The sequence below is a fragment of the Mytilus californianus genome, unplaced genomic scaffold (genome assembly GCF_021869535.1).
Source record: "Mytilus californianus isolate M0D057914Y unplaced genomic scaffold, xbMytCali1.0.p SCAF_9, whole genome shotgun sequence".
Taxonomy (NCBI): Eukaryota; Metazoa; Mollusca; class Bivalvia; order Mytilida; family Mytilidae; genus Mytilus; species Mytilus californianus.
In genome coordinates, this window is record NW_026262745.1 from 54,878,347 (window position 1) to 54,891,547 (window position 13,201).

Here is a 13,201-nt window from a genome sequence, read left to right on the forward strand (position 1 = left end):
GGTTAAACATTAAATATAAAGTTCATCGGAATTTTAATCATTTTACTCAATATCCAAGATGAACACTAGGTTATTTTTGTTTGATTGGTGTCCCTTTAAAGTACATACCAAACATCTCCTTTGTTTATACTAATTTATAAACATGGAACATATTTTAAGATAGGACATTTGAATAAATATAGGAAGTTCTCTTTCTATTACTTTATTTCTAATTTGAACCAACACAGCCGGAGTTTTCATGCTCAAAGTTTTCAAATGCTGTCTCGTTAACCATTACACACATGTATTTTATTGCCAGTAAAACTCAAAGAAAGAGCTCACAATAGACTATTTTCATTTTACCGACTTTTGACTGCGGAATTTATATTTTTTCAACAGGTTACCTTATCTGTGAAAGGACATCCTGGTACTCATTCAAGTAGGAGCAACTTAAAGAAGTAAAATCATGCTTACAATCCGTACAATTTGGGGGGAAATTAAATGTTTGATGTTTTCTATACACAACAAAATCATCGGAAAACAATATACTTTACCCCAACATTGCACCAATTATATGTTTGATTTTACTTCTTTTGGTTGCTCTTAGTTGACGGAGTACCAGGATGTCCTACCACAGAGTAGGTAAGTAACCTGTCGAAAAATGATATAACTTGGATTTAAAAGATGGTAATCTATTGTAATCACATTAAATGTATTTAATTAAATATTGGCATCTTTCAACAGGAAATTCCCATCATAATTCTATACTAGTACTATCTAATATGGCTTCACTGTTAACAAAGATGCTGCAGCCTGCCTGTCCCAGTTTTAAAAGTTTAAAACACATCAAAAGGCTCAAATTGAACTTGATGCTTTGGGGATGTTTGAGTAAATTAATTATGAACTAGTCTCAGCCATGAAAATAGAATTTAATGTTTCATAATGATAATACAGAAACAATCAAGGTATTAAAATCAGTAGTGATTGTCTATTGTCTTCGTTGGTAAAATTTAAACTAGAGGCTCTAAAGAGACTGTGTCGCTCACCTTGGTCTATGTGCATGTTCAACAAAGGACACTCTCCAACATTGTAGACAAGAATAGAACGACAGACGATGCCAGATGCCGGACGCCAAGTGATGAGAAAAACTCACTTGGCCCTTCGGCCCAGGTGAGCTAAATGATGATTAATAAAACAGAAGCTTACTACTTTTCCAAAAGAATGTTATATTATTCTTGTTATTGTTTTAAAGTATTGAATTGCTAAACTTAAAAATTCAAATCAAATTCTTCAATCAAAAGAATTCATACTATTCAAACTCATACTCTCTCTAAAGCATCCTACTGGTATAAAGAATAAGTTCCTGATGTAAACAGAACAAGAGAAATCATTAGAATCCAGAATATTCCAATTCATAAAGTTTGGCCTTTTTAGTTTCTGGACTACCATGACTACTTTTCTCACTACGACATCCTAAAAATATAGTTCCTGATGTAGACAGAGCAAGGGAGCATGGACGTATGATTCCCATGTCACGGAGGTTGAAATAGGTAATAAATTGTCCTTGGTCAGTCAGTATATGTAATAAATGATTTTCCAAATCAGTAAGAACAATATTATCTGAAGGTGTTGTTAGAATTCCTTGAGCTATAAATGGATTACTATCAGTGTTGACATCAGGGTGACCAGTGTAAATTCCTAGAATGTCCCCTCCTTGTGATAACACTACCACTCTACTTCTGTAATCATCATCTAACCAATCCACCACACAGATATTACCATTACTTGTGCTGGTTATGAATTTTGGGTAGGTAAATAGACGTTTGTTATGTTTAGTAATCGTTAGAAATCTTGGCAAAGGAAAGAATCGTTTCTTGTGTTCATATTCCTTCAATTGTTGTCCTTTCAGATCCATAGCAATCACTACACGTCTTCCTGTGGCAGGGAATAGTCTTCCTGGAGACTTGGCTCCTATGATGACTCTGTGATCACTGGTCACATGGATACTGGATGCGGTCAATGGTTTTACATCATACCTGGAATCTGTCATCTGACCTGTCATGGTGTTGATTAATTTGACTTTAGTCTCACCTGTTGTAACAAGAATGTTATTTGAATGACTTTTTGCCACTCCATAAATCATAGTGTTTCGACTTAATATAATTTCAGTTCTATTCTCCTTAAGTTTGACGTGTTGTAACTTTGATTTAAAACCATCCCCCATCCACATAGAACCATCAGAACATACTGCTATAAAGTGAATATGGTTAAGATCAGTTGTATATTCTTTGGATATTTCAAACTTAATCCTACTGGGCTGTTTTGGCGTCATTTCTACCTTGCCTTTAATATAGTCATCTTCTTTGATGAATGCATGTCCATTATGAACTTTGGTGATACATTTAAAACAGATAAGTTTATTACAAGTATCACAGTAAAGACAACAAGACTGACCACAATGATCATCACACTTGACATCACTGAATGCGGTTGTTTTATTTGACCCTTCCTGTTTCCCTATATCTTTTATATCTATAATTCTATGGTCTTTAGCAATCCTTAGATGAATCCTGTCCTTACACTTATTACACATAAGCAAGTCACATGTGATACATTTCCAGAAAATCTTATTTCCAACTTCACATAATTAACATCCAACTGGAATTTGACCTTTTTGTATTGAACTTGCGAACGCCATTTCAAAATTTAAAGATGCCGGACTTTTATACTACCTTTTCTGTTTGCCTCTCACCATGTAACTTTAAACTTCCCTTTTCTACTTGACCCTTAGTTAGGTATAAAAATTTCAATAGCTATTTAAATCTTCCTTGTTTATATCTTCATCTGTATCTTTCCTGTGAGCTTTAATCTCTATATCAATGTAGCTGCCGTTAGGCACTTTAGGCACATATTTTTTTTTTTCACAAATATTTTTATAAAAAGATAATGACAACGTTATCTGTAGATGTACATAAAACTCTTTAATTATCAAGTGCAATTGTTACACTAGTCTATCATTTTTAGTGAATGGAGTATTGGATAGAATTGTAAGTTCATTATCTATGTCTTTCTGATTGAGGATAAATAATACATACGTCAATTGATAGTACATATTGACGATCCTTCATTAAAAAATTGGCCACGTAATCACTGAGACTACTATATAATAATACTATCCTTTTGGCTAGACATCCATCATTCATCTTTTAATTCTTAACACTCCACACAAACACATACACACACACACACACAGTCAATGCCTAATGCAGAAGTTCGGTTCTGTTCATACTACTAGTATCTAACAAAATTCAAGAAATTTAAAATATTTTCTGATATCATGTTTTGTAAAATCCCTACCTGCTTAGGAATTTGAATAATTATGGTCATTACACGTAGATCTGAGAGAACTCGAAATTACTGAAAGCTAGTTGATCAATTGGTTGATACAGGAATGGATATGAAAATACTAAACTTGTGACAGTATGTACTGCTTAATTAAAGGGCTACGCTGATCTACGTTGGACAATGCATATGCAACTTAAAAAAATTTAGATTTCGGATTGTACTGCATTAATTCTTCAGTCAGATGTTATTGAAAAATTATTTATAATTCTTTGAACTTTTGCCCCCCTGAACCCACTAACAGGACTCTGCCCTGGACCTTCTGGGGGCCATAAGTGACCCCCAGACCCCATGCCGCAATTTGTGCCACAGTTTATTGGATACCTAGCTACGCCCCTGATGTCAATACCTATTTGAATCTTCCTTGTCTACATCTACTCTATATCAATGTGAATAGCTATTTAAATCTTCCTTGTTTATATCTAAATCTACATCTTTCCTGGTAACTTATCTCCATATCAATTTCAATAGCTATTTAAATCTTCCTTGTTTATATCTTATCTCTATATCAATGTCAATACCTATTTGAATCTTCCTTGTCTACATCTACTCTATATCAATGTGAATAGCTATTTAAATCTTCCTTGTTTATATCTAAATCTACATCTTTCCTGGTAGCTTATCTCTATATCAAATTCAATAGCTATTTGAATCTTCTATGTTTATATCTACATCTGTATCTTTCCTGGTAGATTATCTCTATATTATTTTCAATAGCTATTTAAATATACTTTGTTTTACATGCTTGTAGCTCCATCAAATAAAAGTTTGGAATGCCTCCCAATTGTTGTCAGCCAACCAAGAATATGGATTCTTATGAAACATACATGTAATGTTATTATTCACTTTTATGTAAATAAGTTGTTGATTAGATTTCTATCTAATCCTGTCATGTCATTTCAAAATTCTTAAATTGGTAAAGTTATAACATATCATAGATAAAGAATAAAATTGCTTAAGAAAGATATACTACAGTCAGCAATTTTTGCACCTCAATGAAACCTCTAAAAATAGATGTTTTCAATTATCATATATGCTTTTCTTATTACTGTAAAATCAGAAAAATGTGAATAAATTATTTGAACCTGTATACAGATACATGTATATGTATTAGATACCAGAATGTGAGTTCTTATTATTGCGATAATCACCAAGTCATATTATTCGCATTAATAAGAATCTTGCAATAATTTCTGAATTAACAGTACCTAATTATGTGTACAAATGAACAATTATTGTAAAAAACACCTTTCATTAATGCCATTGCTTTGTCAAAAATATCTGACCTTTCCTTAATTATAATAAATATAACCAATAATTTAACAATCAAAATTAAAATAATACAGTTTGAAAGGGGAAAATGCCATCTATAGAATTGCTTATTCAAATAGACCCTTCTGGTGTCTGTCCTTTTAAAGCTGCAAGTTCCCTTCCAAAGCTCTATTCTAACTAAGCATGAGGTAGGAAATAAAGAATTTTTTATACTTTGAATTAACCTAAAATATATTTCTGTAATTTAAATAACTTTCTCAAAATATTCACCTGATGTAAACAATGAAAGATGTTGGGTATACATAAATGATAGCATTCCAACAACAAAATAACCATAATTAATAGATATTCATTTATAAAATAAGACGCATTTCATAAGAAAAATGATAGCAATACAGATGAAGGAATAAGTTTTAAAGTAGTATTACAGTATAAAAGCCTGTTAATTGGAATTGTATGTTTGTATTTGGATTTTATTTATTCGAAAACGCTAAAGTGTTATTTTATTGAAATCATATTTGTTTGTAACAAACTAAGTTGTCTTTCCTTGATATTAACCAAAAAGTTTTAATAAAGGGACATAATTCAGTCACTATTAACTTACTTGTCCTGTACAAACCTAAAATATAATTGTAAATACCAAATACCAATTCCTTGTGTGATTTCCACATAAGGAATAACTTCTGATCGATTACATGTATACATACCAGCATCTTTAAAGAGTTTGGCAGCTCTCTCCATACTGGGCCATCCTTTGTTGTCATATCCAAAATGAAATGTCCAAATTGCAGCAGAAAATTCCTTTTCATTCTTCTACAATGTACAAAAGAAATCTATTTCTAAATTCGAAATTAATTTACTTAGATAAAAGATATTCATTTCTATGTATTAAGATATATATTAACTTTTCCATTTGAAGAATTTCTAGAGAATTGTAAGAATTGACTTTTAAAACAAGCATGACCTCTAAAATAAATAAATGTAAAAAATATTGAAAGATAGGACTATCCTATCTATACACCCACAAATGGTAACTGGTATACAATGAGCACTAAATATATATACCAGCTAGTTTTTGCAACTTTTGCTTTTGAAAATAATGAGAATATAAAATATCACAAATATGTCAAACTTGGTTTTTCTTGTACAAAGATTCATGAACAAAGTTAGAAAATAACAAAGATATAAATGGTTGTTAATGCGGCGTTCACACAGTGCCAATTACAGCTCCCGTTTGAGATCAGACATCACTAAGACACGAAAAGTGAAAAAGTCAGATTACTTTCCTGAATGATCTGGAATGTCCTATCATTGTCTAAACGCAGTCGTACATTTTCGTAACAGATTCCTACGAATTGGAAAAGGTCCGTAGAGGTCGGCCAAGCACCCCGACAGTTAGGTGCGTCCCGTAACATTTGGGGAAACTCAGCCGATTTTGTCTAGTCGGATTACAATTGCGACTATGTCGTGACGGATTCTGCTGTATCAGATCAAAATCGTAACAATGTTCTGTCTTTACTGGACGGTGTCCTGTTGAACGGGCATGTTCTGGAGAAATTTGTCATTGCTGTTTTTTTGCTGATTGAGTCCAGATTGCATCCAGATCTCGCCGAATGCGAATCGTCTTTGCCAAAACAGTTCAGGAACAGTCCCGTTATTAATACGAAATTCGGCAATGATACCCACGTCAGAGTCCTGACAATAACAGAACACAATACACCTGAGTCCAGATAAATCCATTTGCAATGCGGTACAGCAGACTGTGTTAGGATTGCGTTCTGACAGTACCTGATCATCCCGAATATGGCGATGTTTTTCTAACGAACATCTTCCGTCAGCATCAATTCACTGTCTATTCACTGTTTCTAACCATGCGAAAGATACAAATCGGATTAGAATCAGATTGAGAACGGGATAATCGGAACAAATTCAGCTGGAAACGGCTGAATTAGGACGCTTCTTGAACAATATCTGATTGTTGCCGTGATTAAATAATGGATTTTACAAATTTTGATTAAAGTTTGAATTTCTAGCCACGATTCACAGTATCTTGATCAGACTTTTAACAAATTTTAATCTGGAATCGTCTTGTTAAGGACGGCTGTAAAAATCGTGAATGTGTGACCCCGGCTTAAGTCTAGAAAGGATTTCATACCAAAAACCTATCTTAAAAAATAAGTTTGTTTACATTACTTCTTTATATAACATGACACAGAACTAAAATCTTTAAATTTGGTAGTATAAGTTATTGTTAGAGCAAACAATGAAAGTAATTATAGTTTCAAAAACGTTTGAAAGTGTAAAAATATGTATAGACTATCAACATGTCAAGAAACTTCATAAATTAAAAATGCCCTTTCCAACTTTAATATAGTGGCCATCTTAATGCAGACTGATTACAGATACAAATGTGTGACTGTAGTTTAAACGGGAAGGTTTACAAAGGTTTCAATGAATTCAAAGAAGTTCAGATTGGATGAGACAGTCTACGTATATATTAATTTACAAAACAAAAAAAAATATCAAGGAAACGGATATCTGTTTAAATGGATTTTTCACCTTTGACAATGTTTAAATTCTGATAACATTTATCAATTTAATACACTATACCTTTACTGGTTGTTTTATTTGATTGTCACTATATCTCATTCCATAACCCAATAGTCCTATACACACTATCAAAACTGTCACTGAAATATATTCATATTATACAATAATTTGTATAGATTTCAAGATTTTCATATAATAATTATAGTTGATTCATAAAAAAAAATTTCTTACAAATATTTAAAAGCCCATACTGGTCATGAATTCTTTTTCTTTATGTCTCATATTTTAGATTATTTTTTTAAATAACATTCATATTTTCATTATATGTATGTAGGAAGAACCAAAACAACCCAACTATTTTAAAATTTTTTTAATAGAGATAATTAATAATTTATAATTCATTTGTACTTCAGTTTACTTGAAATAATGCATTATTGCTATTTTGTGTATTTTTCCTATGATTATATTTTGTAATAATTTTTCATAATAAATTGTCGTCAGAAACTTAGGGCACACACATGCGGTTGTCAATTTAAACATCAATGAGGTCATAGGCAAAATAGGGATAAACAGATTATCAATGGTCTTTCAAACTCTAGGATGTTTCTCGTTTGAAAATAATAATCAATAAGTATTGAAGTTACATGTTAACAAGGTAGATCATGAATTCTTGCATGGTTCACTTAACAAAAAAACTGAAGGATGTTCGCTCCTCTTGTTTTTGAATTTTTGCCAGATATTCGGAATCCTCTGGTTTTATCCATTTAGTGCCATTAAAATTTTTTATTACATTGGTAGCAATGCATTACATTGATTTCCCAGTCAAATAAAAACCGATAATTTCACATGTGAAATAAACGTGGTTATTTCACTCTCTGACATCATACAACAATAGGCGTTGTCAAGACGTCGATAAAGTCGGATCAAAACAAATTGTGAATGCGTAGAAAAAAGATATAGTTCCTTACATTTTCTACATTAATTTCATTAAAAAAAGCCATTTGCCAATGTAATAAAAAGAATAACTAATCAAAGAATTCAAATATCGAAAAATATTCAACTCGTGACCGAACAACACTGATAATTAACTCATGCGCTACACGCATTCGTGAATTAATGTGTTGTTCGGTCACTCGTTGAATATTTTTCTCTATTTGAATTCTTCGATTAGTTATTCTATAATTATTACATTGGTAGCAATGAATTACATTGATTTCCCAGTCAAATAAAAACCGATAATTTCACATGTGAAATAAACGTGTTTATTTCACTCTCTGACGTCAAACAACAATAGGCGTTGTCAAGACGTCGATAACGTCGGATCAAAACAAATTGTGAATGCAGAGAAAAAAGATATAGTTCCTTACATTTTCTACATTAATTTCATTAAAAAAAGCCATTTGCCAATGTAATAAAAAGAATAACTAATCAAAGAATTCAAATATCGAAAAATATTCAACTCGTGACCGTACAACACTGATAATTAACTCATGCGCTACGCGCATTCGTGAATTAATGTGTTGTTCGGTCACTCGTTGAATATTTTTCTCTATTTGAATTCTTCGATTAGTTATTCTATAATTGCCAACTAACCCCTACTTTTCTTTTCATAATTTGATTACATATAGTTTAAAATACCATCTTTGAAAATCTTATTAAATCCTTGTTATTTTTTCATACTATTTGACAGAAAAAAAGTGCCAATGTTAAATGTATGAAAAATCTATAGAGAATCATTTCCCGCCAAATTTTCAATGGCTTATATCTTGAAAACAACCACACGGACCCTTCATTTTTATCTGCTTTTAGAGTTCCTTTATTTATAAACTATCAATTTATAACAGTCTTTTTAAAAGCATGTTATTTTGAAACAGAGTAGCGAACATCCTTAAAGTGTATATCTAAATACACAAACAAATAGTCTAGCAGTTATCTTTTACCATTAGTTTGGAATCACAATAACTAACACAGCATAGAATTTTTGTGGAATTTGTGCCAACAGAGAAAGTATACTTTGGTTTATTTGACAGTAAAAGATGTAAAATCAGCAAATGAAAAAAAACAATGCTTTTCAGTGCACCATCAGAAGATAAACTTCATGTAGGACTATAAAAATGTGGTAATGCTTCATAAAAATTTCAAAGCCATATTTACAAAAGTGAAAGATGTACTGACCTGTTCTTATTTTGTTGAATGGAACCTGTTTCTTGTTGTCACATGGAAATGCTGTATGGCTATTATATTCTCCACCTAGAAAATATAGCAAACAAGAAGCTATAGTTTACAAGTTTAAACAGTATGAAACATAATCATAAAACAATCGGCACACCATAGCCTTTTTCGCTCTGAACTGGCAGTCATCACACTAAAAGTTTATAAAATGTTTTGCCTAATTTGTTTTCCTAATTTCCTAATTCCAAATCTCCTTCGAAATTCCTTAATAAATTTACACTGTTTCAGTAGCTTCAGCAGAGGAGAAAATGTATTGCATTTTTTAACAAGATATTTCATCTTTTATTATCTCTGAGTTTGGTGGTCAACAGACAGAATTATAAAAAGAATAATTAGACAATTTCATTAATATCTGGTCCAAACTGAGTATTGTCATGGGATAAATATAGATTCTACCACTGCATCGAGTGTGATACGATATTTATCCACTCAAGACAGTTAAATTTTCAAATTTAAAACGTGAGGCTCGCCGAGCGTTTTAAATATTTAAAATTTAACTGTCGAGAGTGGATAAATATCGTATCACACGAGATTTGGTGGTGGAATCTGTTTCTCTAATGATTTTCAAACAATACGCAGGCAAATTTATTCCTTCTTTTCGAATGATCTGCAAAAAGATGTGTTCTTTCTATGTGACGTCATCAGGCATGGTCGCCTTTTTTCATGCCGTCACAATAGGAAATTCAGAGGAAAGCAAGAAAATTCGACGTCATAATCGGATTTTAACCAATGAAGAACTGAGATCAAACGAACCACATGTTGATTAAATTTTTTTTATACAATGGGTGCAGAAAGGGATAAATTGACGAAGAATTAGAGAAATTGAAATGTATATTACCTTTATGTTCAGTTTATAGTTATGATATATATTTGGTGGATAATCAGATCTCAGGTTAAACAATTATCTTTAAATTTTGCAAATACTTTATATCATTGAATATATTCCATTCAATGCTTTGGTTTTTCTCTTACAATAGAAGAGAAATTTATTCTACCTACAATGTTAGTTAAACTTGTTAAATGCTGAAACATTAATGCAGTGTTCTCCCCAACATCTTTTATCAAATTGGTAATGCAATGATATTGCTTAAATGTGATGCTATCTGAAATTAATTATTTCTAGATTGAGTGTATGCTATAATTTCTAGAAACTACATGGTATTTCAAAATTTAATGTTTACAAGTGAACTATATGGAATTTGTGGGGAGAAACTGGTTTTGAAAATAAAATTATATCTGCACAAGAAAGAGTGGACATAAGAGGAATTGTTACTATACCTATAAACATTCCTATGAAGATCCCTATCATTACAGCAGCTATGAGGTAGTCTGTATGTTCTCTGGTATATACACCTCCAGGCACAAAATTATACGCTACTGTCCATACAAAGAAAAATATCTGTACCAAATAAGTTACCATGACAACAAACATTGACCTTGCTGGAGGACACAAGGTCATTCTATCAACCAGAACAGGCCATACTGACATTGTGAAAATGGACAGAGCAAGTCCTCCTGTAACAGAATAATAGAAAACAGTTATTTCATTATCAAAACTTTCAATTGCAATTCAACATTTACATGTTTTAAAATAAAAGGTTATCCAAACTTGTCAGCAATATTGCAATATATCAGTTTGATATACTACTCAATCGATTCAATAGGTACCATATTGGTAAAATGTAAAATATGATGATTTGATTTCTGGTGATCATTCATGATTACTTAGATCATGTATGTTGTTCATGTTTATAGATTAAAGGGGCATCACCTGTCAAATTCATGTTCACCGATTTGACTCAAATTCTCACATTTGATTTATAACATACTAAAACTTATATCCAAATTATACAAAGTCTAAAATAAACAATTTACGATGCATGGGCTCTAAAATATGTATAAGCATTTTGTGTGTATTTTAGTCTAGATGCCATCTAATTAACCATTGAGGTGGCCTCCGACATACAAGAAATAGATAACAGGCCACAACCCTAAGGGAATATTAATTTGTGATTAGAGTTACCTACTGTTAATATTTCTATCCCATTGCAAGAATTCTCACAAATTACATGTTTTATTGTTTGGGTACCAATTTTTATGGATTAAGGAAAAATTATATTTTTGTGATTACTTGATTTCGAGGCTTTAGAAAAGTCTGCATATAAGCCTATAGAAAATGTAAACTCTGTTGAACATTTAAATTTGTTGTTCACATGTACACATAAAATCTACGAAAATTAGTTATCCCACATATTATAATGAATACACAGTATTTCCCATGCTTGCATACAAATATTTATCTTTCAGTGCACATCAACCTAAATGGCTAAATGGATTGGTTAAAGAAATCAAAATGCATTAAACCAACCCATAAATCCAATCCATGTTGGAAGGTAATATAATATCAATATTGAAATCAATCCCACAATCCACCAGATCTTTGACATTGTCATCCAGTGCCAGGACATTATCAGTACTCCCAGACCTAAATCTAATAATATAAATGATCTACAACAAAAAGAAACATATTATTTTAAATATATCACAGTGAAATAATTACAATGACAAAGAAAATCAAAATTCAAGTCTGTTCATAAATATGAGGAAAGCCTGTGTACTTAAAAGACTAATTTAACAAGCCACACATTTTCAGATACTTTCATAGTTGTTGCCCGTTTAATTCATTCACAATTTGTATAGACTGACACTGTAGATAATGTAGGAATCATCATATGGTATAGTCTGGTCCCCTTACTTCTTGTTGAAAACTATTTCATGTATTTGTTGTGCAATGTATGTCATTGTATGTTGAGTGTTGAACAGATGTCTCAAATTCTCAATCTATATCCCACATACTCTGTTTATTCATATATGTATCTTAGGAAATTTTCTTTTATGATTTTGTTGAAAAAGATTGCAATCTTTATGCAGATTTTTTAATCATACAAGTTTCTGTTTAAGCCTGTTCATAGTTTGCAGTTAAAACTTTGTTGGATGAAAGAACAAAATTTAAATATTAAAACATTTATCCCATTTTTTATGTATGGTTGATGTTGCTCAATCTTTAGTGTTCCTGAGTGTAGTGTTTTGTAGACAGTAGTTTGTCTGCTCATGTTTATTTTGGTGTTGTCTGTATTTCTTTGATTTACACTTTTTGATTGCCACTTTAGAACCTTCTCCCCATTTGTCTGTGAATCTAATATAGACTTACCCCCAAGGATAAGGTGCAGGTCCATGATCAGGATATCCTTTCACCACCCATCTCAGCACCAAGGATGATTCACCAAAACACCAATGTGTAAGATATAACAAACTTCCAAAACCAATGGCTGTGGGTAACCAATATGGTCGGTCAGTTGTCTTAGATGGAGATTCTTTTACTTCAGATATATCAGAACCTTTAAAAAAGTAAATGAGCTGTAATGAGGTTAGAGTAGATTTACTAGAGGGTTACAGGGAGTAGCTATGTGTATGAAAGAATATATAGTAAAGTTAAAATTTATAATCAGAAAACAGATTTTATTCTTTGCATTCAGAAAATGTTACAAATAAAACACTGCCTTAAAAATATGAAGACATTGAACTCCTTGAACATACTGACGGCTGTTTCACAATATTGTACACAGGGTTGTAACAAATTGAATGAATCAAAGCACCAAGGGCGCTCTAGGCAGTTAATTAAAAAACCCCAAGTCAAACGTGGCAGAAGCTTAAGTTAAGATGAATATTGTGGAAGAATTGGTTTAATTATTTATCTCAGCTATTT

The 13,201-nt window shown here is 31.6% G+C and overlaps 1 protein-coding gene across 1 annotated transcript in view; it reads right to left on the reverse strand.

The window, feature by feature from the left end:
* Positions 1 to 13,201, reverse strand: part of LOC127714101 (PGAP2-interacting protein-like) — a 45,184-nt gene that overhangs the window by 22,979 nt on the left and 9,004 nt on the right. Inside the window, exons 4-9 of the mRNA XM_052220062.1 lie at positions 12,647 to 12,833; positions 11,804 to 11,943; positions 10,714 to 10,950; positions 9,379 to 9,453; positions 7,264 to 7,343; positions 5,361 to 5,466 (exon numbers count right to left, since the gene is read on the reverse strand). Coding sequence (XP_052076022.1) covers positions 5,361 to 5,466; positions 7,264 to 7,343; positions 9,379 to 9,453; positions 10,714 to 10,950; positions 11,804 to 11,943; positions 12,647 to 12,833 — 825 coding nt within the window. The remainder of the gene's footprint in view (positions 1 to 5,360; positions 5,467 to 7,263; positions 7,344 to 9,378; positions 9,454 to 10,713; positions 10,951 to 11,803; positions 11,944 to 12,646; positions 12,834 to 13,201) is intronic.